The following is a 26,156-nucleotide window of genomic DNA, read 5'->3' on the forward strand; positions in this document are numbered from 1 at the left end:
TTTTAGCTTATTAGCTAGGCAGAGCCCTAGATAGTGTATAAAAATACAATACTAGGGGCCTACAAACATCTGATATCACTGCCATTGCCTTATATGTTCAGTCTCAATCAATCTCCCCCTTATGTCCTAGTTTCTCTAGAACAGAAGTCCCCTCTGGGTAAATTCCTCTCCTAATAAATGAATGAATCAGTCTGTAAGGTTAAACTCCATTCCTTTACATTGTGTAAAGTACAGTATGCTCACTCACATCATGCTAAGCGTGCATAGAAAGGGTAAGATGATAAGATGCAGACAGTCCCCGATGCAATCTCACTTTCAACTTTTAAACACATGCCCAGCATGCCTCTTATTGGAGATCACATGCATCTAACAGGGTTGGTTTTGATGACATGTGACACTCTGTGATGCGGGATGTTGTTTTACATGCAATGCGTGACATGCACTGAACAATACAAGGCGTATAGGGATGACTTTTAAATCATTTCACTGTTTTGATTTGAGAGTAAGTTCATGTCTGTTTGTCACTGACTTTTTATTAGGGCTTTGACCATTTATTTATTCCAATTCCTTTCAGATAGGGACATATTTGGCCCAGATCCGGCCCACATCTGGTTCTGTGTGGAATCCAATCCAAATGTGTACCAGATCTGGGCCGACACTATGTTGCCTTCTTTGTTCTTTTTTATAATATAACGTTTTCAAAGTCGGAAAACATGTTTTCTTGGGGATACTGGTGAACAATTACACAACATACTATAAAATATAGCAGAAACAGTAAAATTATATGATTTTCTGAATTTAACCAATGCTTAGTTAGCTATACAAAAACTGAATAAATATATGTAAATGAAGAGTTCAGATGCAAAAGCCTCTAAATGCCATTTGAAATTTTCTTCTTTAATAATGATTTTTTATCAAACTTGTATATTTAAGTTCAGTAATTTCACTTAAATAACAATTAATATGTAATTATCATTGCCATTTAAGTGAAATCACTGAACTTAAATATAGAAGCTTGATAAAAATGATCATTCTAGAAGAAAATTTCAAATGGCACTTAGAGGCTTTTGCATCTGAGCTCTTCAAATATATACAGCTTAAGACAATAAAGACACAATTAGCCATGTTAAAACATGTTTGTGAGTTCCCTTTTACAGTATTTTTTTTTTTTTACAAAATTCACTTTTACAGTAAAGATCAGAGAATATTCTCCTCTGTATGAATGAGAATTTATGAGTAAAAAATGTTAAGCCCATAAATCATACTTTTGTGAAAAAGAAGTGTGCTTAATTAAAGTTTTGCACTTTATCTTAAAAGTATTTTTAAAAATGACTTGCTGAAATTATGTATTTTTCATTGTGCCATGGCTCGCAATAAAAATATTAATAAAAAAATGACTTGCATTTAATATATTAAGGAAATAAAAGGTCAATTGATTGTACTTAAAGACAGTGCACTTTAATGTAGTGTCATATTAAATGTTAAAAGTACATTTTTAATAATGTGCTTAAAAGCACTTATTTTAGCACTTATTTTGCAATGCAAATTCATCAATTACAAATATATTTAAATACAATTTTCAATATGATTACATAAAATAATATTTTAGTTTAACCATATTTACAATAATTATGAAATTATATACAAAGATAATATCTACTTAAGTGGCTACTTAAGTTGCATTAGCCTATATATTTATAATTACTTTTCATTTTTTTTGTAAATAACATCCAATTAAGAGTCTAAAAAGTTATGCATATTAGTTATGCATTTAGCAAATTAATTTTATTATGCATAAAAGGCATATTATTTATGCATGCATCTTTTTAAAAGCACGCTAAAGTCTTTTAGATCATTATGTTCCAGCATAAATGTGTGTACAGTGTGAAAGTCTCCGTGTCCCTGCGGATGAACTTGTGTACAATGGTGTGTTTTGTCGGGGTGAAGTGAAGCAGAACTCTTTTGTGTGTCTGGAGCTTCTGCTAATGAGAGTAATGAAACTATTTCTGGGTCTCTCTGTTATGTTAGATCATGTTAAAACTTTTTGAACCACTTAAGCAGATATTATCTTTGTACATAATTTCATAGTTATTGTAAATATGGTTAAACTAAAATATTTAGTTTATTGCAGAAAAAATGTATTTAAACATATTTGTAATTAGCTGTGGAAATGTTCGTCCGACTGGTTTTACTGTACTTTATTTTATATTGCAAACTCTTTTAATTATTCTTGTTTGTTTTGATCATTTTAATTTCTTATGTAAAGCACTGAATTACCCTTGTGTGTGCTATTTAAATAAACTTAAATACATTTACTAAGTTAATTGGTAACACTTTACAATTAGGCTAACTAGTTAAAGTAACTAACATGAGTTAACGAGTAATTCATTTGTTACAGTATTTACAACAATACAGCTGTTCATTGTTTGTTCATGTTAGTTCACAGTGCATTAACTATTACAACCTGTGATTTTAATAAGATTAATAAATGCTGTTCATTCTTACTTTGTGTTAACTATGCATGTAGTTAACTTATGAACCTTATTGTAAGGTGTTACCAGTTAATGATTTTTACTATTTTATTATGATGAGTCATTTCATCTTTGTTGTTAGCAACTGTCAGAATATGAAGCTCATATTTCATAACTGGGTTTTTGGGTTCTGGGACCATTGATTTATTATTAAAAGTATACGATTATTATATTAAATGTCATTTTTATATTTTTGTTAGTGGAAGTTTGACATTTTCACACACACTTATTCATCTGTCATACTCATTGTCACCAGTGGGTGGCGCTTGAAGGCAATGAATTGGCACAGAGTACTTTACTTGTATGACATAGATCAGTCATCACGTGTCAAACACTATGGAGGTGTTCAGTTTTGCATTAAGTAACACACAATAACCTGGTTTTATGTGGATAAAAACACAACATCAAGAAAACCATTTAGATATGATCTTAGATATATGCAGTGTTTCTTTTTTGCATTATTTGTACAGTGCTAATATTAAAAAAGTAGTGCTGGTCAACGATTAATTGCAAAAAAATAAGTTTGTTTACATAATATATATGTGTGCTGTGTATAATTATTTAGTATCTATAAATACTCACACATGCATTTATTTAAGAAATATTTGCATTTACATAGGCTACTGTATATGCATAAGTTGTATTATATACAAACATAAATATTTTAAATCTTAAAAAAAAATTAAAATTTAATTTAATGACTAAAGTATGCACAGCTGAAAGTTATGCTACTAAAGCGGTAGCGGTATATTGATATTGAAAAGCAACACAACTTAGTGGCACTGTGACAACCACAGTAGGTAGTAATAACAGGCATAATAATGAAAATATGATAATAAATACCACTTACCATTTATAAGTTAAATGGACTTGGTCGACGACGATGCCTCAGGTTGGTACTATTCAACTCCGTGGACATGTCTTGCCACTTTGCGCTCATCCAGGCCTCGGGACTGCCGAACAGAAGTTGGTATCGACAATTCTTTATCGCATTTTCTTTCTCGGGACACAGATGAGCGGCAGACATTCCTCTTGTACTGGTCCTCCATTAGGGCGATTAATGGCGAGACAACAATAACGACTGGGGCCTCGCGAAGTTTAAAACCAAAAGCTGCTCCTTTTTCAAAATAAACTTGCATTCTAAACTACTAAGAACAATATCTAAGGCTGCATCAAAAGGTATAGCTTCGCGTCTGCTGCCATGTTGAAGATGTAAACAAACTGCTTCGCTGTGTCGCATAGACGTCGTCATCGTCTTGCGGCTCCCTCCCCGTTCTGTGATTGGTTCCCTAAATGAGGCGAAAATCTGTCCATGGTATCCAGAGCTATGATCCAGACTAGGGGAAGGCAGCATGGGGAAACCCAGACTAACAATACTGTGATATTGTCAGGCTTTTCTATTTACAGATTATGATAGCAATAGCATTATAAAATAGCAATGTAGTAACGATTAAGTTTGCAGTGCCTTCATAAATTAGGCCTAACTAATAACATAAAAAAAGCAAAGTACACCTTTGTTTCTTCATTTTCTTCAAGTCGTAAGTACAAACTCCTAAGGAGGACTAAAGAGACACAGGTGTATGCCATCAGGGATGACGAGTCCAAGGAGAGAGTTATGGGAAATGTAGTTTCATTAGGGAATGGAGACAGTGCCCTCTGGTGGTAATGATGGGCACTCTCACTGGTAATTGTGACGCACATATGTAAACACAACCTTTTATTTTGGATGTCATTAATTGCGATTAATCATTGCTTAGCACTAAAAAAAATGTTAATATAAAATACTATTTTTTTTGTTTTGTTAATATTTGGTTTATGAAACTGAGCTGCTTCACTCTTCCACCCCTGAGGATTAACAGCACAATATAATCAATTGAACAATCAATACTCTTATTTTACTGCAGCACAAGGGGAAATAAAGCCATGACCTTTCACCTTTCAGCACATAAACCAAAGCAGAAGGGTTATATCAATCCCAAGGGAACAAGGTTGTTTCGAGTAAAAAAATCAGTGCGAATTTGTATTGATTGACACACACAAATGCACACAAAAATAGTTGCTGAATTGCTTTGGTGTTACTTGGAAAAATGAGCATTTGACAGACATGCAGTTGCTTTTTTTATATAATGAACCGATTGACGGGTGATGTTAAGGGGCTTTGTGTCCCGTGTGTGTGGTGTCCACAGATGTGCCTGATTAATCATGGAGGAGAAAACGAGTAGGCTGAGAGAAAATGTCATTTATTGAGCAAATATTTCCTTGCAAAAAACAAACACAGAGTAAGAAACATTTCCAGAGAAAAATCCCTGTATGTACACAGTTTTGCCCTTTTAAAATGATAAAACGCACACACTGATCCCAAACCGACTGAACGTCACAGGAAAATCATTTCAAAACACTGTGAAAACCACAGTCGGACAACTGTGTTTCTGAGTCAAAAATACACCCGGACTGCAATAAAAGGCACGTTTGCTCAGTGGACAAACACAATGCAAAACACTGAATAATATTAATAAATAACATTGCACATGCACAATCAAGTTGATGAGAAAGGCAGTCACAATTAAAAAAAAATATGTTTGCAAAAGTCTATTGCAAGTCAACATAAATTAATTAAAGGGTGTATTAATTTATCGAAATATGAATTTACCGTAAAATGTAGTAATTAAACTCTAGGTGAAAATGAGTGTGTTTGTCAGTGAAACACATCACTAGGATGAACTGGGTGGTTGCCAAGGCGTCACTATGTAGTTGATTAAATGTTCTGGATGGTTGCCAGGGTGTTGCTATGCAGAAACTAATATGTTCTTTATGGTTGCCAGGACATCACTATGTGCTTGCTACGATGTTCTTTATGGTTTCCAGAGTGTTGCTATGTGGTTGCTCAGATGTTCTGTACGGTTGCCGGGCATCGCTATGTGCTTGCTAGGATGTTCTTTATGGTTACCAGGGTGTTGCTATGTGGTTGCTCAGATGTTCTGTACGGTTGCCAGGGCATCGCTATGTGCTTGCTAGGATGTTCTTTATGGTTACCAGGGTGTTGCTATGTGGTTGATTAAATGTTCTGGATGGTTGCCAGGGTGTTGCTATGCAGATGCTAATATGTTCTTTATGGTTGCCAGGGCATCGCTATGTGCTTGCTACGATGTTCTTTATGGTTTCCAGGGTGTTGCTATGTGCTTGCTCAGATGTTCTGTACGGTTGCCAGGGCATAGCTATGTGCTTGCTAGGATGTTCTTTATGGTTACCAGAGTGTTGCTATGTGGTTGATTAAATGTTCTGGATGGTTGCCAGGGTGTTGCTATGCAGATGCTAATATGTTCTGTATGGCTGCCAGGGCATCGCTATGTGCTTGCTAAGATGTTCTTTATGGTTGCCAGGGTGTTGCTTTGTGGTTGCTCAGATGTTCTGTACGGTTGCCAGGGCATCGCTATGTGCTTGCTAGGATGTTCTTTATGGTTACCAGAGTGTTGCTATGTGGTTGATTAAATGTTCTGGATAGTTGCCAGGGTGTTGCTATGCAGATACTAATATGTTCTGTATGGCTGCCAGGGCATCGCTATGTGCTTGCTAAGATGTTCTTTATGGTTGCCAGGGTGTTGCTATGTGGTTGCTCAGATGTTCTGTACGGTTGCCAGGGCATCGCTATGTGCTTGCTAGGATGTTCTTTATGGTTACCAGGGTGTTGCTATGTGGTTGATTAAATGTTCTGGATGGTTGCCAGGGTGTTGTTATGTGCTTGCTAGGATGTTCTTTATAGTTACCATGGTGTTGCTATGTGGTTGATTAAATGTTCTGGATGGTTGCCAGGGTGTTGCTATGCAATGCTAATATGTTCTGTATGGCTGCCAGGGCATCGCTATGTACTTGCTAATATGTTCTTTATGGTTGCCAGGGCATCGCTATGTGCTTGCTAGGATGTTCTTTATAGTTACCATGGAGTTGCTATGTGGTTGATTAAATGTTCTGGATGGTTGCCAGGGTGTTGCTATGCAATGCTAATATGTTCTGTATGGCTGCCAGGGCATCGCTATGTACTTGCTAAGATGTTCTTTATGGTTGCCAGGGTGTTGCTATGTGGTTGCTCAGATGTTCTGTACAGTTGTCAGGGCATCGCTATGTGCTTGCTAGGATGTTCTTTATGGTTACCAGGGTGTTGCTATGTGGTTGATTAAATGTTCTGGATGGTTGCCAGGGTGTTGCTATGCAGATGCTAATATGTTCTGTATGGCTGCCAGGGCATCGCTATGTACTTGCTAAGATGTTCTTTATGGTTACCAGGGTGTTGCTATGTGGTTGCTCAGATGTTCTGTACAGTTGCCAGGGCATAGCTATGTGCTTGCTAGGATGTTCTTTATGGTTACCAGAGTGTTGCTATGTGGTTGATTAAATGTTCTGGATGGTTGCCAGGGTGTTGCTATGCAGATGCTAATATGTTCTGTATGGCTGCCAGGGCATCGCTATGTGCTTGCTAAGATGTTCTTTATGGTTGCCAGGGTGTTGCTATGTGGTTGCTCAGATGTTCTGTACGGTTGCCAGGGCATCGCTATGTGCTTGCTAGGATGTTCTTTATGGTTACCAGGGTGTTGCTATGTGGTTGATTAAATGTTCTGGATGGTTGCCAGGGTGTTGCTATGCGGATGCTAATATGTTCTTTATGGTTGCCAGGGCATTGCTATGTGCTTGCTAGGATGTTCTTTATAGTTACCATGGTGTTGCTATGTGGTTGATTAAATGTTCTGGATGGTTGCCAGGGTGTTGCTATGCAATGCTAATATGTTCTGTATGGCTGCCAGGGCATCGCTATGTACTTGCTAAGAGGTTCTTTATGGTTGCCAGTGTGTTGCTATGTGGTTGCTCAGATGTTCTGTACGGTTGCCAGGGCATCACTATGTGCTTGCTAGGATGTTCTTTATGGTTGCTATGGTGTTTCTATGTGGTTGCTAAGGTGTTTTGACTTGAGATATGACTTTAGGTTGATAAGTTTACACTTTAATGATGACTGCATGTTCCCCCTCCACTGCCATGACAGAACTGAATGTGGCTTGAGCTGAAATGATTGCACAAAACCTTGTTTTATAGAAATATTGGGTTTGTAGCAGCAGCTTTGTGGTTGAATCTCACGAAACCTTTCAAGAACAAGTCTAGCTCATATTTCACCCCCCAAATCTAAAGGAAATGCACATTCAAAAATGCATTTTGCATAGTGATTTTTTGTAGGCAAATTACAGTAATAAATATTTTTGCCGAGCCATAACTACCATATTTAATAACTTAATTAAGAAGATTATTTTGCGCATTACAGCAATGAACGTTTCAGGGGTGGATAATGTGCTTAATAATGCCCAAATGAAAAAAAAAAATATTGATTTGAATAAAATCTGATTTCACTTTTCTAACTTTAGTTGCTTTTTGAGCATAAACAACATCTGCAAAGTTACGACGCTCAAAGTTCAAAGCAAAGGGAGAAGAAATCACTCCTCCTGGCTTAGTGACATCACTAACCCTAAAATTCACATAAACCCCGCCCCAGGAACACGATTTATAGATTATCATGATGACAGAAAATGGTAATCAATAACTAGAAGAAGTTAACTCCACATCAGCGACATAATAAATTCATCAACTAACCATTCAGAAATGTTCAGTAAGTTGCTTTTAGATGTTGTCACTTCTACTCGAGTCTCTCTTTGTCCGACATAAACGTTTTCAAAATTTTCAGTGCATGTGTGTGTGTGAGGTAATCGGAGCTACTATTGCTGCGTTCAAGTCATCTCATATAGATCGTAATTACGAGTTGAACGCACTTGAACGCCACCACAATGTCGTAAATACCAGTGGGGAGCTCGGGATTTTCTTTAAGCCCCGATCTGTATGAGTTGGGGGCGTGTCAGTGAGAAACGTTCATTCAACGTCTGTTGACGGTACATTTTAAAGTCCCCGTGAACCGGAAGTTGCAAACGATTTTTCTCCAGTGCTGTGACGTATTTCCAAGTGAAACGGAATATTGAACAGAGGGCAGGGTTTTACTCTAGCGCTCCTCCTCTCCATCTCTCGCTCATAGCAAACTAACGGTTTGAGGGGAGTGGTTAAGCGTTTCCCCACCCAAACTGTGAAACCTACGTCATCAACCGTTCCAGACCGGAATTAACTTTTCAGATTATGATTAAAGATTACTGAGGTAAAACATTTTTTTAATATATATTCACTTGCACGGATTAATTGTTCACCACAAGACTAGTAATATGCGCTAACAAAGTAAATAGGTTCAATTTTGATTTCACGGGGACTTTAATTTAATTTCAATGTTTACTCATTGACATTGTAAGGCTTTTTCATTTATAAAGCAAGCTCTCTGCACAAAATATGATATCATTATAATATAAAAATTATACCTAATGATAGAGTTTACATTGGCTTCATAAGCTAAAAAAAAAACATAAAAAGACATAAAAAAACATTAAAACACACCTGATGCACATTCTTTGTTCTTCATTTTTTTTATTAGGAGAGTTAACAAACCTTGCTGTATTTTCGTGTAATTCATTAAGAAGGTACACCGCCATTTTGCTCCGACGAAACTGACTTGAACGCACCTCACGTCATAAACACGACTTCCCACCTCGTACGTACGAACTTCCCAGGAGGACTTGAACGCAGCATACACAGCTCTTGAAGCTCCGCCCCCTGTGCCGCGAGCAGAAGCTCATTTGCATTAAAGGGATAGACACACACACACACAAAAAAAAAAAGGTGTGTCTTTGCTCACCCTCAAAAAGTGACAATTTTAACATGCTATATAAAAATATCTGTGGGGTATTTTGAGCTAAAACTTCACACACACACACTCTGGGGACATCAGAGACTTTTTACACCTTTAAGATTATTTACTTTAATAACTAAATAAAAATTATATACTTGAAAAATTACCCATTTTATTTGGAGGTCAAACATGTCCTTGACAGTATTTGTGAGTGACATCTACACAAGCGCGTGATCAAACTGCCCCCTCTCTAAAGCATCTTTGGGATCAGACCAGGATGAGGACGGCATGCTACTGTACGGGTCCAGGAGAATCCGGAAACAACGGACCAGCAGGAACACCAGAAACAGCAGCAGGAGGCCCACGAAACACAGCGCTGTGTTCTGCTCTGAGTCCTGAGCCAGCAGGACGGGGCCCGAGACCGGAGCCAGAGACAGCAGCTCGTACTCCAGCACAGGGCTTTCACTCATCTCATCAGGCCAAAAGATCAAGCGAATCCGAGGATAATTCACATGGGATCGCTTCAATATTTCAGCTGCATCTCCTCCTCAACACTGTAAAAAAGGACAAATCAAAGTCATGTGGTTCAGATAACACAATATTTTGAGTTTCTGTTGATTAAACCAATTAACTAACATTTGTAAGGGAATCTCATACCTCATACGTGAACTGCGTATATCACATGCAATCAAAAGTCTCGAGCGTTTCTCATTAAATGATCCGAGCTGCTCCACATTCAGCTTTACACTCCTACATTGTAAAAAAAATATTGAAGGTTTAACTTAAAAAAGTAAGTAACCTGGTTGCCTTAAAATTTTAAGTTCATTGAACTGGAAAAAGTGAGTTAATACAATGAAGGAGATTAATTTAACCATCAGAAACTCACAATTATATGTTATCTGAACTAAATAAATTATTTAAGTTGATTTGACAAAAGAAAAAATGTGATAACTACACTGTAAAAAAAATATTGTTGGTTTAACTTAAAAAAGTAAGTAACCTTGGTTGCCTTAAATTTTTAAGTTGATTGAACTGGAAAAAGTGAGTTAATACAATGAAAGAGATTAATTTAACAATCAGAAACTCAAAATAATAAGTTATCTCAACTAAATTATTATAGTTAAGTTGATTTGACAAAAGAAAATCTGTTGTGATAACAAATCTTGAAAATATTTTTTACAGTGTAATGCACGACAACTGTTGACTCTTCTGTGTCAAAGTTGATGCTTGCTTATATAAATAAATACATAAATAAATGCTATTAATGCTACTCAGGCCTAATGCTACTATTAATGCTACTCACTAGATGCAATGAGAAAACAGACAGATGCAATGAAACAAAATGAAATTTGTTCGATCAGAGGACGTCCACACCTGCTTCACACTGCCGTTTTTATGGATAATTCCACACACAGCGTCATATTCAGGCATAATTGAGCATGAGGAAAGATAAAAAGCTGCTATTTCCAGCAGAAACGTGACAGGAAAAGCAGCTCTGTGAATAAAGAGAAAGACGGCACATGTAAATCATAGCGGCCACATAAAAGTGAATCAGGTCATCACTATACAGGCACGAGGCGTGAGTAACAGTCCAAGGCCCTAACACTGGGTTCCCAACGTTTCGTCCCGTGTTAATCAGCAGTATAGAGACTGGAATTCCCTCGCTGACTTTATTAGGATGGGATTTGAGTGCTGAAAGCTGATTCCTGTCCCAAATACAGCCGAGTTAAGAATAAATAGGGTTAAGGCCAGGTCAAAGGGCATCTATACTGCATGTACAGATTTAGAAAAGGTCATTTAGACTGAAACGGCTTTGGTTATCAAACAGCCTCAGTAGAGGAACGGCAATAGGAGGCTGATATATGTTATTTTTTTATCATCAAAAATATTATTTACTGACAGTATCAACTTTACTAGTCAGTCTTACTACTTCCAAAATTCACAATTAAATAAATCTGTTGCTTACACGTTTCTGATTCAAATATTGGTAGAGTTTGCCAGCAATTTCTGAGAGAAAATGATTTCAGAGTACATATTTTGTTTCAGTGTGTATGTGTGTGTATTTGTTGTCAAATCGATGAAAAGGTTAAGGTTAAGTGAAGCAAATTTTTATTTGTAAACAGAGAGAGAGAGAGAGAGAGAGAGAGAGAGAGAGAGAGAGAGAGAGAGAGAGAGAGAGAGAGAGAGAGAGAGAGTATATGTTTAATGTATGCATGTATGTGTATTGGTGCTGTCAAATCAATTAAATCGATACACACACACACACACACACACACACACACACACACACCATATAGTCAAATAGTTTGCATCCATCATCATATGTGATAACCATCAGAGAAAGCGGTTATAAGGTTATGAAGGTCGATATGGTGACATGATCAGATGAGTCAATCCTGCCAGTGCAGAAACACACAGATCAATATAGCAGAGCTGATCGATCTCTCACACACTTCAGATAAATCACTGTTTGTTGTGTGTGTACTTGACTGGAGCACCTCTGCATTAAACTATAGCCTATGACGCATAACAATAAAATGAAAAAAAAAAAACGGATTTATAGTCAACACAGTCACCATAAAATGTATAATTATCATTTTGTGTTATCAACTTTCAGGATTATTAGTCACTTAAACATTGAGGCTATATAGTTAGTCTATATAATAGTGTAAAACTCAAATTAGGTTGTGTATACTAAAAAAGTGTGTCTAGTATATTGGCATATTAGAAATAATCCCAAATGTATGGTTACAAAACTTGCGCCTGTACTATAAGATGTTTTACAATGTAATCTGATTTTAAGTCTTTACACTGAGACAGGCGTCATAAGTCTTGTCAAGTTTTCTTTTCCGTGAAATTCAGTTTATTGTATGGCAAATACAGGCTAGGCTATATAAAAATGAACAAAGCACGCATAGTATTTTATACAACACAACAACTTAATAACAAACTAGGTTTAAAATAATGAAACGTAACATACCCATGTTGACGGTCCGGAGCGCGTGCTGATCTGGCATCTCTCCCGCGCGCGCTCACGGTCATCACTCATGTGCACGCGCTCACGTGCGATTGGCTGATTGGCATTAGTGCATGGCATGTAACCGGGGCTAATTGTCACAATTTTACTCAGGGAGAGTTAGTGACAGAAAGCTAATTTCAAACTCATTGAAACCTTTTGAACATTTACATCGTTATTTCCCAGGGGGGATATTATTTAACACACACTAGGTTATGGGGCAGGTTGTCATAATTGAATTGCTCTTTATTGGCAATGTTTTGATACAAATATTTATGAATGCGAAATACTTTCTAATGGGAAAAAATCATCTCCCATCTGAATTTAAAAATGCATTGGCTATAAGCATCCCCGGAAATCCCCGGTACACTAAAAAAATGCTGGGTTGTTTGAACCCAAATTTGGGTCAAATATGGACAAACCCAAACCTTGGGTTAAAAAATGCAATAAAAAAATATACAGGTGAAAGTTGAAGTTGGGTTAAATTTGAAAATACATTTTTTTAACCCAACATTTGTGTTTGTCCATATTTTACCCAAATTTGGGTTCAAACAACCCAGCATTGTTTAGAGAGTTTTATGAGAGATGTCAAATTTCATTGTATACCATGCAATGACAATAAAGGTCAAACTAAACTAACTCTGTAAGTTGTTTATGTTCATTAATATTGTAATGTTATGTGCTTTGAGACATAGTTTAACATCTCTCGACTCTCTGGCGGTGTGTGTTCATGTGTTTTTGAAGGAGGCGTGGCTTTGGAGATGCTCTGAAAGGAGGGTGGGACCTTATGCTTTCAAAGCTAGCTTTAATTTTATATTTCACCCAATAAAAAGAAAAGAGATGTTTAGCTGTACTAAACACAGAGCACTGAAGAAACCTCTCAGGAGCAAATGAACGACAGACACCCGTTACACAGCTTCATAATATGGACTTTAAGCAACAGCTGCTGATAGAACGGCGACGGCAGCCGGAAATAAACAGTTAACTGCCGTAGCTAAAGAGCGCAAAAATCACTAAGCAACAGTAAAGAGGACGGCATAGGGAATAATTTAATCATCAGACAAAATACAAAAAGAAAGTGATTTTAAAAAGAAAGAGAAGGGTTTATTTTAGCACTTAATGATGCACAGAAACGATTTCAATGCCACATAACCTAAAACATAACATTAACTGTCTTAATCTGTCACGTAGTAACGACTACGGCAAATCAGCTGTTCTCCCGTAGTAGACGGTTACAGTAGAACGTCAAGAAGTAGCAGTTAATGTCGCGCATGCGCAATAGAACGCCAGAATGCCGTTGCCGTTCCACCAGAGGCTTTTGCTTAAAGTCCCTAATAGCGTATGAGGACGTCGATCCCCTGACAATAACCCAAAAGAGAGCGGTTTCTCATCCAGAGATAAGAGCAGGTAGAGCAGAACGTCTATCTGATATAACAAGCCCTTAATAAGTCAATTATGGGGGTAATTAAAAAATGACAAATCTGACCCATTTTACACTGAAAAAAAGACGTCAAAAATCACATCATGTTCTAGATTCCTGCAAGTTAATACACAAGGGATAAGAGTCTTACCTCAACTACGGGTTATCATTCGCAATGCCGCAGGATTTATTACTTTTATCAAAGTTAAAGGGATAGTTCACTCAAAAATAAAAAAATCCTGTCATTATTTACTAACTGTTCGATAGGAGGATTGGAAAAAGTGGACTGTATAAGGTGATGGTTCAGATCTAACTTTCCTCAATGGGGTGTCGGTCAGAACACACTGGAATCAGATCAGTTCCATGCAAAGGAGGTTTATTTGTTAACAGTCTTTGGGCTGTACACAACACAGCAATACACAGGCTTTACTTATTACTGGTATTTGTGCGTACGTGTGTGTACGTGTGTGGTCTACAAAGGGAAAATAAAGATATATATATTAACAATATGTCTTGAGTATTATTACACAAACATAATTTCCATAAACAGATACCTATTTTTCAAATAAAGCAATTCTCAAGTGAAAGCTAGAGTAAGATAAAGGAATAAACACATACTCAAGGATATTATTATACAACACCGCCACTTAGCGGTCAGAAATGGCATAACATTCAAAACCGAAACCAAATCTGAGGTAATTTAAACGAACGTCAGATAATCATAAAGATCGCGTCCTTAAACTCGAAATATAAAGAGTTTCATACACTAATGTAAACGATGACACATACATATGCACAATCAAACACTGGGTGCCATCTCAATACTATAAATTACAAGTAATATCAAACATAAACGGCACATTTCCGAGCCCTTAACCTCACGCGATTAACGGATTCATCTCTCTTAAACATGCATCACTTTATGAGAGTAAGACATCAAGGCTTTACAGCTCCCTAGCAAGTATTGATAACTAAACTAGGTAAACAGTCAACTTACATTTATTCATTGACGCACTTTGCACACACAGTCTTGCTTGTACAGCCCCGCTCGTACAGATGATGACTGAAAGTAAGTTGCGCATGCACACATGACTCGGCCTTTCTAACACAGCCGCCCCCAAATTTGGTTACAAATTTGCTCCATTAAAAGGCCGACACTATATGGACTACCGTTAGTCACTAGTGTGGCTTCCATCCCCTTCATCTCGGATCTCTGGAAGAACAATCAGTCGAGAGATGGGTCTTGTATAGACTTTGTCCTTAATCTGCACCTCGACCGTTCGAACTCGACTATCAACCCCAGGAAAGACATTAGATACTCTTCCAATCTGCCAGAATGAACGGGGTAACTGAGGGTCAACAAGCATGACGACTGTCCCTGGTTTGATGTTTACTGATGGATTCTGCCACTTTCCTCTGGCCTGCATGTCAGGTAAGTAATGTTTTATGAAGGCCGTCCAGAATCTGTCAGACAATACTTGTGAATGCCTCCATCTCCGTCTTCCTAGGAGCTCAGATACTGGATAGATGACTTGGGGTAGGGACCCATCTGGCCGCCCCATCAAAAAGCAATTTGGGGTGATCGGATCTGCATCAGCAATGTCCGCTGAAACGTAACCAAGAGGTTTCGAGTTGAGGATGGCCTCAATCTCTATGAGGACAGTTCGAAGCACTTCTTCAGTTACTGATTCTGAGCCCAGGGTAGTGTAAAGTGCGGCCTTTACGGAACGAATCTCGCGTTCCCACACCCCTCCAAAGTGTGGGGCAGCTGGAGGATTGAAATGAAAGCTGATTTGTTGCTTCGCTAGCTGCTGCTGTAGATCACCACTGAGCTGACTGAAGGCTTCTTTAAGTTCTCTCTCACCGCCTCGAAAGTTGGTGCCTTGGTCTGAATATAGCTCTGCAGGTTTCCCACGGCGACCTATAAACCGACGTAGAGCCATGAGAAAGGCATCACTATCTATAGATGTCAGTACCTCAAGGTGCACTGCCCGGGTGGTCAAGCACTTAAACAAAAGTCCCCACCGCTTCTCCGTCCGACGACCTATCTTGACCAGAAGAGGCCCAAAGCAGTCAATTCCGGTTGAATGAAAAGCAGGCTTGAACAACCGAAGTCGTGGTGGAGGGAGATCAACCATTTTCTGGGAGGCTGGCTTCGACCTCCATTTGCAGCATTCGAGACATGTTCGCTGGTGCTTTCTCACTGCCTCTCGCCCTTTCAGTATCCACACCTTTCGTCGAAGCTCTGCAAACACTCGTTCTGGCCCAGGATGGCAAAGGCGAGCATCATAATCCTTTATGAATAACTGAGTGTTAGGGTGATTGGGATCCAATACTATAGGGTGTACTGTGTTTGGGTCTAGTCCTTCCACCCGTCGTAGTCGTCCTCCAACTCGTATCAGATCATTGGTTTCGTCGTACTCTGGGGATAGACAAAGTAGACGGCTGCTAGAATGAACAGGTTTCCCGCTCTTCAACAGCTGGTAGTCTTCAGCAAAACTGTCCATTTGGACCTGTCTCAGTGCAGTCAGTTCTGCCTTTTGATAATCGCTAGCTGAAGGGAAGCCACTCTTCTCTGCCGCCCCATGCAACTCCTGTGCTACAGCTTCGACCAAGTCTTTCCAGCTACTAAACTTGCTACCATCTGCTGTCTGTGGTGCTGAGTTGATCACGCCACAGAAGGCGCTTCGCTTTAATTCCGTGGTGTCATCAAGCAAAAAGCTGTGCATATCTGGTGGTGTTGGCCAAGTACTCTGCTGTTGGAGGAGGAATCTTGGTCCTTGGGTCCACCGATTGGGTTCAGCAAGGTCCTTTAGGCTCTTACCACGGGTAAGATCATCCGCAGGGTTCCTGGCAGAGTCAACGTAATGCCATGCTTTAAGGTCGGTCAATTCTTGAATCTCTGCCACCCTAGTGCCCACAAACACCTTGAAACGGCAGGATTCGGAATGTAACCAGTGGAGGACAGTTGTTGAATCTGTCCAGAAAGTGACCTTCTGGATCTTCAAGGTGAGCTCATTTTCAGCCAGCTTGGCCAACTGCGCTCCTATTAGAGCAGCACACAGCTCCAGTCTAGGAATTGAGCACTGCTTACGTGGGGCAACACGTGATCGGGCTAGGAGGAAGGAAAGGTGTATCCTCCCACAAGGATCTTCTGAACGAAGGTAAGCAACAGCCCCGTAGGCCTTCTCAGAAGCATCTGTGAAGATATGGATTTCCCGAGTGACCTCTGAGTTGTCCATACTGCATGGAATGTAGCACCTAGGGAGTGCTACAAGAGGTAAGTACTGAAGCTCAGCTTCCCACACCTTCCATGCCTGCTGAAGATCATCAGGAAGTTGTGGATCATCCCAGCTCCTGTTCTTGATCCAGAGCTGTTGAACAATCACCTTGGCTCGCGTGGTGAAAGGAAGAATGACACCAAGGGGGTCATACTGGCTTGCTAACACACGATATATGTTCCGCATCGTCAGAGAACTGTAAGTAACGGGTCTATGTTTGAATCCTAGGTGGTCCGACTCGCAGTGCCAATTCAGTCCCAAAGTGGATTCACGTGGGTCTTCTTTATTGTGTGATAGCCACAGCTCTAACTTAGGAGATCTGGCCTCTGGTGGCAAGTGACTGACGACTTCTTGCACGTTGCTGGCCCATTGACGGATATCAAACCCTCCGGACGCTAGCAGCTTACGAAGCTTGTCTAGTAACTGCCGTGCCTCTTGAGTCGATGGGAAGCTCTGTAGACAGTTATCCACATAAAAACAGCGTTCCACGGAATGTCTCACATCTTCATCCGCTGTGCTGTGCGATGAGACATGTCTTTGGAGGGCGAAGGATGCACAGCAGGGACTGCACGTGGTTCCGAACGGCAGCACCTGCCATTCATAGATTTCAGGGGGATCGTCTCGTCTCATGCCCCGCCAGAGAAAGCGCAGAAGGGGCTTGTCCTCAGGTAGGAGTAGAACTTGGTGGAACATTCCACGAATATCCCCGCTGATAGCCACACAATGCTCCCTGAAGCGAAGAAGAACACCTAGCAGAGAAGGGCTCAAAGTTGGACCAGGCATCAAGGAATCATTAAGGTTCAGTCCCTTATATTGGTATGAGCAATTAAACACAATGCGGTCCTTGCTGTTGTGACTGACTAAGTGATGCGGGATATACCATGTCTCCTCCGCCATAGTACTTGTACCAGCTGAGAGTTTGGTCACTGCGCCATTCAGTTCTAGTTTCTCAATCTCAGCATTGTACACGGCTGCTTTCTCTGGATTTTGGGTGAGTCGTCGTTCCAGACTCCGGAGACTTGGGAGCACAGCCTCCTTAGGAGCACAAAATGAGGGTGAATCCTTTCTGCGCAACAGGGGTGCTGCGTAACGTAAGATTCCATTCACCTCCACGCGACTTGTCTTAGTCTCCAAGAGGTCAATGGCCTGCTGATCCTCCCTAGACCTTGTCACCTGCTTCTCACAGCGAAAAGGCAAAACGTCAAGTTGCCATAGCCTTTCAACATCTCTTTTGAGTTCTAGTTCCGCAGGGGTGAGAGACAGGAAAAGGCATTGCTGTGGCTGCAATTTGGTCTCCAAGATCTTGGCTGGTCCCTGCAGTGTCCATCCTAGCCTTGTCTTTATAGCAGCCGGACCACCAGGTGGACCAATTCGGACAGGTGCAATCGGTGTGATCAGGTGGGTGTTATCGGCTCCGATAAGAAGTAAAGGACTCACTCTTTCAAAGGCTTGCAGGGGGAGACCTTTAAGATGCTTGTACTTCTCCAACAAACTGACAGGATAAGAGTAATCGGCCAGACCAAGACGTTTCGCAGTGAATGCTGCATTGATCTTAAAGATCTTCTGTGGTTGAGTGGCAGGAGATATGTGGAAGGTAACCGTGGTACCACTGATGGTCTGCACATCTTGGCGGATGGTCCGCAAGGCTATGTTTTCGGTTTGACCTTGTATACCGAGCTCATGGGCGGCATCAGGAAGAAGAATAGTGCGCTCGGACCCGTCATCCATGACAGCATAGGTGTCGAGTGTCTTGTCTCCATAGCGCAGCAAGACCCTGATGACCTTTAGGAGAACACGCCTGCAGTCAGTGGGTCTGTCCAAGTACAGTGTCTCAGTGGTTGAACTAACAAGGCAGGAACCTTCTCTGGGACTCTTTGTGTTGACCTCATGCAAGATTTGTAAGTGCTTCCCTTTGCAGATGCTACAAGGCTTTTTGAGTGTGCACTGGGCTGCTTGGTGTGCACGACCACAGCGCCAACAACGATGATTGGTCTGGATCCATTCAATCATTTTCTGCTTATCGAAGGACTTAAAGGTGGGACATTGACTGAGATAATGATCCTCGTTATCGCAGTATGGACAAAAGGCTCTCGGAGGAACTTTAGGTTTCTCCACTTTTACTGGCTTAACCTGGACTGGTGCTGAGAGGACCTTTGTGGCCGTATCATCTGCTCCATGAAGAATGGTGGCTGAACGTACAGTGGGTTTGGTTTCTCGCCGGCGTTCTGGTCTCTGGCTCTTGTAACTGATCTGTGTTTCACTGCTTTGGCACCAGGCCTCATACTGAAGCCACTCAGAAAATTCACGAAGGTTATACACAGAGCCAGGACGATGGTACATTTGTCTTCGGAATCCTGATCTCATTTCAGCCGGTAACTTACTCAACAGTCTCTCTACATGCGACCCGCATCGAAGTTCAGCTTCACCTTCATCTCCAAGAGTCTCCAACATACCAACAAGAGCCCTAATGTGCAGAGCAAAATTATCGAAGGCCTCATTATCTCCTCGTCGGATATCTGGTGAATCCATCACTTTGGCGATCTTCTTGAGTGCCAACTTGTGTGGCTGACCAAACCTTTCATTCAGAGCAGCCATGGTGTCTGAGTAGGGAAATGGTGAATTGAGGTAGGAATCTGCCACCAAACGAGCTTCCTCTAGCTTCAGATGGTCCAACAGGATTTGGTACCGGAACAGTTCTGTGGCATCCGGTGGTAGAAGGTTCTCAAGGGCTATCTTTAACCGATTAAACTCGCTGGGGTCTTTATTGTAGAAGTTAGGTATGGTTGGCACTGGACCTCGATATGTGGTTTCTTGCCTTGCAGGATTCACATTAGAGGAATAAGGAGCTCTATGTGCTGACTCTGGCCCAGAGGCTTGTGGGAACTGATAATGCACCTGTGGTTTGGGATAATCCAAGGTCTCTCTAGGGGACTCGTATAATGTTCTTGAATGCCAGTGAGGGACAGGAGTATCCTCATAAAGACCAGGCATTGACTGAGCCATTCTCTGATAATGAGGATAATTGGATCTATGTGAATGCTGCCAGGGAGAGGAATTATGGTTAGCACGTTCACCACACAGGACTGAATCAATCTGTGGTCTAGTGGGTGCGGCAGCCAGGATCTGATCTTTCATAATCTGAAGTTCACCCATCATTGTTCCCAGAAGGTTTAGCATGCTAGGTTCACTTTGAGGCTCTACAGTCCTGTTCTTTCCTGGTTTGGGCAGGTTGGGATAGCTAGTCTTCTGGTTCAAACTGAGTAAAGGGCCACCTTTGGTAGCAGGACATGGGTGTTGTAACCCCTGAGATGTTGCTGTGGTGTAGGCCGTCTGGCAACGCTTACCATAGGTAGGTGGGAGCAAAGATGTAGTCACCATGGAGTGTGGATGGTAGGATGCCGTTCCAGGATGTGGGAGGAGTCTATCCTGTGCAGGGAAAGATGTACTTGGTAACGGCGTGGACTGATGTTCTTCCCATGGCCGATGATATGGAGAAGTCTGAGGACTATTAATTGACTGCACTGGAGCGTAGGTGGCGCTAGGCTGTTGCAGCCCTATGTTATCCATTCTTTGGATAAAAGGATCCCTTTCCTCAGCTATAGGCGACCATTCATCGACTGTGTCCCATGGATCTTGACTTATGGGACTCGTACCTCTGGTAGAAGGTGAAGAGATGTTCACTGCTGCATCTCCAAGCCACTGTGTATGCTGTGTTGTGTGAGGCGATATCAGCTGACTGCCTGCTCTACAATGTACAGTTGTAAGATCATAATCTTTGAGGTAAGCAGGAGGATGAACTAGACGTTTTGGTCTTACAATCTGTGCATGTGCTTCTTCAGGATGCATATTGACTGATCAATTGATACTGATACTGATTCTTTGTCCATGAGAAATGCCAGATCCGGCTCGAAGGACCATTTGTTCGATAGGAGGATTGGAAAAAGTGGACTGTATAAGGTGATGGTTCAGATCTAACTTTCCTCAATGGGGTGTCGGTCAGAACACACTGGAATCAGATCAGTTCCATGCAAAGGAGGTTTATTTGTTAACAGTCTTTGGGCTGTACACAACACAGCAATACACAGGCTTTACTTATTACTGGTATTTGTGCGTACGTGTGTGTACGTGTGTGGTCTACAAAGGGAAAATAAAGATATATATATTAACAATATGTCTTGAGTATTATTACACAAACATAATTTCCATAAACAGATACCTATTTTTCAAATAAAGCAATTCTCAAGTGAAAGCTAGAGTAAGATAAAGGAATAAACACATACTCAAGGATATTATTATACAACACCGCCACTTAGCGGTCAGAAATGGCATAACATTCAAAACCGAAACCAAATCTGAGGTAATTTAAACGAACGTCAGATAATCATAAAGATCGCGTCCTTAAACTCGAAATATAAAGAGTTTCATACACTAATGTAAACGATGACACATACATATGCACAATCAAACACTGGGTGCCATCTCAATACTATAAATTACAAGTAATATCAAACATAAACGGCACATTTCCGAGCCCTTAACCTCACGCGATTAACGGATTCATCTCTCTTAAACATGCATCACTTTATGAGAGTAAGACATCAAGGCTTTACAGCTCCCTAGCAAGTATTGATAACTAAACTAGGTAAACAGTCAACTTACATTTATTCATTGACGCACTTTGCACACACAGTCTTGCTTGTACAGCCCCGCTCGTACAGATGATGACTGAAAGTAAGTTGCGCATGCACACATGACTCGGCCTTTCTAACACTAACTCTCACGTTTTGAGTTTGTTCTTTTGAACACAAAAGAAGATATTTTGAAGAATGTTGGTAACTTGACATAGTGATGAAGCTCATCAACTGTTTAGTTACCCATTTTCTTCAAAATATCTTCTTTTGTGTTCAGCAGAACAAAGAAATACATACAGGTTTGGAACAACATGACAGGATTTTGATTTTTGGGTGAACTATCCCTTTGAGATCTGCTCTGAGCATCTCTGTTAGTAACTGGATCATTCCTGTTACGTCCCTCATTGTATTGTTCAGGAAACAATAATAAAGATAAGAGGAATGACTGGTACAGGCTTCTTTTATTCCACGTGGTTGTACACACAGCATATCTCCATTACCACACCACTCTTTAGCCAATGCACTTCATCTTATACAACACATTACTGCCATCTGCTGGAATCAATCATATACAGCTGTACTCATTACATCTCTTTTCCTTTTTTTTTTTTTTTTTTTTTTTATGTTACATGTTACATGAACTTTCACATAATTACAAACACTTGACTATATAACACTCAATTCATTTTTTACCAATTACAAGTCCATACGAACAAGTGGTTTTCGAACTCGATTAGATCTCCGTAAGATAGGAATGTCAGTCTTTGGTACAGAGGAATCAAGTTCAGAATCAGGATCAAGTTGCTGATCAACAGAGGGCATTGAGGGCATTTCACAAGACTGCATTTCAGGGGACATCAGCTCCACAGTTGGCTCAACCAAAGGACATTTCTCTGCAGTCTTAAGCAAACTCTGTCGATTTCTCCGTAAGGTCTGCCCATCTTCTGTATGAACAAGATATGATCTCGGGTTTATCTCTTTTAGGACTGTAGCTTTCTTTCTCCATCCTGTAGGCTCCGCAACTCTAACGACATCTCGTTCAGAAAGAGGTTTTAGTTGCCGACTTCCTTTGTCATAATATTCTTTCTGCTTCTCTTTTATATGTTGCATCTCTTTCAATGACAAATCGTTGATTTCTTTTTTCAGAGATAATTTTGGAAGTGTGTCACGCAGTTTGCGATTCATCAATAACTCGGCAGGAGATAATCCACAACTGAGTGGAGAGGAACGGTAACTCAACAGAGACAGATTTTCATCCGAATTACTTGCCGCTGCTTTTTTCAAAAGTCTTTTTACAATTTGTACCCCTTTTTCTGCTTTACCATTTGCCTTTGGATAAAGAGGGCTTGAAGTAGTATGCTTAAAGCCATAATGCTCTGCAAACAGCCTGAATTCATGACTATTATACTGGGGACCATTGTCACTTTGCACACAATGAGGAATTCCATGCCTTGCAAAAATGCATTTCATACGTTGAATCATCTCGTTCGATGTTGTTTGACGGAGCTGTTCAACTTCAGGATAATTGGAATAGTAATCAATAACCACCAAATAATCCTTACCATTCAACTGGAAAAGATCAGTGCCTACTTTTTGCCACGGCTCAGTAGGAAGAGCAGCTACCATCATGGGTTCTTTAGCCAGTTTATAATGATGACTCAAACAGACCGCACACTGACTGATGAATTTCTCAATGTGCACGTTAATTCCTGGCCAAAAAACAGCTTGTCTAGCTCTTCTCTTGCATTTTTCAATGCCAAGATGCCCTTCATGGATTCGACGAAGCATGTCTTGGCGCATTGATACTGGAATGACAATTCTGTTATTTTTCATCAGCATGCCCTCAACCACACTCAATTCTGCCCTTAATGGAAAATACTGTGGACACTTGCCTTTGGGCCATCCACGATGAAGATGTGCAATAACCCTCTGCAGTTCAGAATCTTTTGCAGTTTCCTCCGCAATGAGTCTTAACATCTCATCTGAGACTGGTAGAGATGAAACCACCATACTCACATGTCTCTCAACTTCGTCCATATTGCTGATCTCTGAGGCGGCTGGTGCTCGAGACAGTGCATCAGCTACAATGATATACTTTCCAGGGGTATAAACTAAATTCAGATCATATCTTTGTAACTTCATCATCATGCGTTGAATTCTAGGTGACATGTCATTTAAGTTCTTTTGAATGATAGATATTAATGGTTTATGATCCGTCTCTACTGTAAAAGTAGGTAATCCATAAACAAATCCATGGAATTTATCACAGCCAAATACTAACCCCAAGGTCTCTTTTTCAATTTGAGAATAGCGTCTTTCAGTCTCTGTCAGAGATCGAGAAGCATAGGCCACAGGTCTCCAGGAATCCCCAATGGCCTGAAGAAGCACCGCCCCCAATCCATCCTGAGAGGCATCTGTAGAGATCTTAGTTGGACGTGTGTGATCAAAAAAAACAAGGACAGGTTCAGTGGTAAGAATCCCCTTTAACCTCTTCCATTCTTGATCATGAACTGATGACCACACAAACTCTTGATCATTTTGTAACAACTGTCTCATATGTGTGGTTCTCGCTGAAAGATTTGGCAGAAATTTTCCAAGGAAGTTTACCATTCCCAACGCACGCAGAATTCCCTTCTTGTCACTAGGTGGAGGCATATCAAGGAGGGCTTGTACTTTTGCTGGGTGTGGCTCCACACCTTTTTCCGACAGCTTGTCACCCAAGAATGTTATCTCTGTGACTCCAAATTGACACTTTTTCTGATTGAGCTTTAAATCATGTGCACGAACTCTTTCCATCACTTTTACCAGTCGTTGATTATGCTCTTGAAGGGTAGACCCCCACACCACAAGATCATCAATATATACACGAACACCCTCCAGACCTTCAATAAGGGTTTCCATGGCTCGATGAAAAATCTCGGGAGCTGACTTGATCCCAAATGGAAGTCGAAGAAAACAATATCTTCCAAAGGGAGTATTAAAAGTACAATACTTGCTGCTCTCAGAATCCAATCGGATCTGCCAAAACCCTTGAGAAGCATCTAATTTACTAAAAAACTTAGCTCCTGACATGTCACTAATGATCTCTTCACGGGTGGGAATCTGGTAATGTTCTCTTTTTATACAATCATTGAGATCTTTAGGGTCTAAGCATACTCTCAACTCACCATTTGGCTTTTTCACACAAGTGATGGAATTCACCCAATCTGTAGGTTGTTCAATCCGCTGTATAACTCCTGATTGAGTCATGCGATCCAATTCCTGCTTCAAGAGATCTCGCAGAGGTGCAGGAACCCGCCGAGGAGCATGTATGACTGGTGTGGCATCATCTTTCAGTTGTATTTTATAGGTAAATGGCAATGTGCCTTGACCTTCAAAAACATCTGGAAATTGTTTGACAATGTCAGTTACATCATCACAGACAGTCTGTAAGACTACAGTTTCCCTGTTGACTTGATAAACTCTTTTAACCAAATGAAGGTCTTCACAAGCTTTATCTCCTAGAAGAGATTCATGGCCGTTGGGAACTACAACAAACATCAAACTTTGCATCTTTCCTTTGACTTGTAATGTTAATCGACATACTCCTTGTGTTTCAATTGATTGTCCATTATAAGCTTTAAGGGGAACTGTACGTTTTTTAATGAGAGGTTTTTCTTTCAATGCTTTCACATCTCTAATGTTAATCAAATTAGCTTTTGCACCCGTGTCTAATTTAAAAGGCACAATGGTCCCATTAACCACAAGAGGAACAATCCATTTCGAAGACGAAAACTTCACTGAATCCTCTCTGGATACACATGTTGCAGCATCCTGATTTATATTCTCTTCGGAAACCATGTTGACATAAAACGAATCACTCAAGGAGTCACTGTCATCTGCCTCCTCCACAACATGCACTTTATTTTCCCTCTTCATGTCTTTTGAAAAACACATTTTTGCAAAGTGGTTCAGGCCATTACATTTCGAACATCTTTTTCCGAAAGCCGGACACTGTCTGAACTTATGTTTGGTCCCACAACGCTTACAAGAGAAAGTTTCATTGTCGTTTTCTCTGAAATTTCTTGAGTTTCCTCTTTTCCTGTCTCTGTATGATATGGCATCTACTGCTGCGCTCTGAAATGACATTGCTGACGAATTAGCCCCATCAAATTGTTTCACTTGTTGTCTTGCTACTTCACTGGACTGGCACAATTGAACAGCATAATCCAAGGTGAGCTCTGATTCTCGTAACAATCTTTCTCTCAGTTTCTTATCATAGATACCGAAAACAATCTGATCACGAATCATTGAATCTCTCAATTCATTAAAATTACAAGTTTTTGCCTTTATTTTGAGGTCTGTAAGGAAGTAATCAAAAGCCTCTCCTTCATGCTGCATTCGCGTTCTGAATACATATCGTTCATATGTCTCGTTCCTCTTTGACAAACAATGAGCATCAAATTTTTCCAATACCTTATCCAGTTTCTTCTTGTTTGCCTCTTCCTCAAATTGAAAGGTGTTATAGACCTCCA

General features: G+C 40.3%; 1 protein-coding gene across 2 annotated transcripts; it reads right to left on the reverse strand.

Moving 5' to 3' along the window:
* Nucleotides 1–4,753: 4,753 nt before the first annotated feature.
* On the reverse strand, nucleotides 4,754–12,664 carry LOC120491785 (cortexin 1). 2 transcript variants are annotated; one of them, XM_089131566.1, is made up of 4 exons: nucleotides 12,275–12,664; nucleotides 10,669–10,789; nucleotides 9,952–10,044; nucleotides 4,754–9,848 (listed from the first exon to the last, which is right to left on the reverse strand). In XM_089131566.1, the coding sequence occupies exon 4, from the start codon at nucleotides 9,762–9,764 to the stop codon at nucleotides 9,513–9,515; it is 252 nt and encodes an 83-aa protein (XP_088987692.1). In that variant the 5' UTR covers nucleotides 9,765–9,848; nucleotides 9,952–10,044; nucleotides 10,669–10,789; nucleotides 12,275–12,664; the 3' UTR covers nucleotides 4,754–9,512. The 2 variants fall into 2 exon arrangements, with proteins under 2 accessions (XP_088987692.1, XP_088987693.1); XM_089131567.1 differs by lacking the exon at nucleotides 9,952–10,044.
* Nucleotides 12,665–26,156: the final 13,492 nt, after the last annotated feature.

This window comes from Pimephales promelas, chromosome 5 (genome assembly GCF_988280905.1).
Source record: "Pimephales promelas chromosome 5, fPimPro1.hap1.1, whole genome shotgun sequence".
Lineage (NCBI taxonomy): Eukaryota > Metazoa > Chordata > Actinopteri > Cypriniformes > Leuciscidae > Pimephales > Pimephales promelas.

What these genes read in the sequence shown, in the direction of transcription:
- LOC120491785 (XM_089131567.1), bottom strand. Translation starts at nt 9,764, where the DNA reads ATGAGTGAAAGCCCTGTGCTGGAGTACGAGCTGCTGTCTCTGGCTCCG.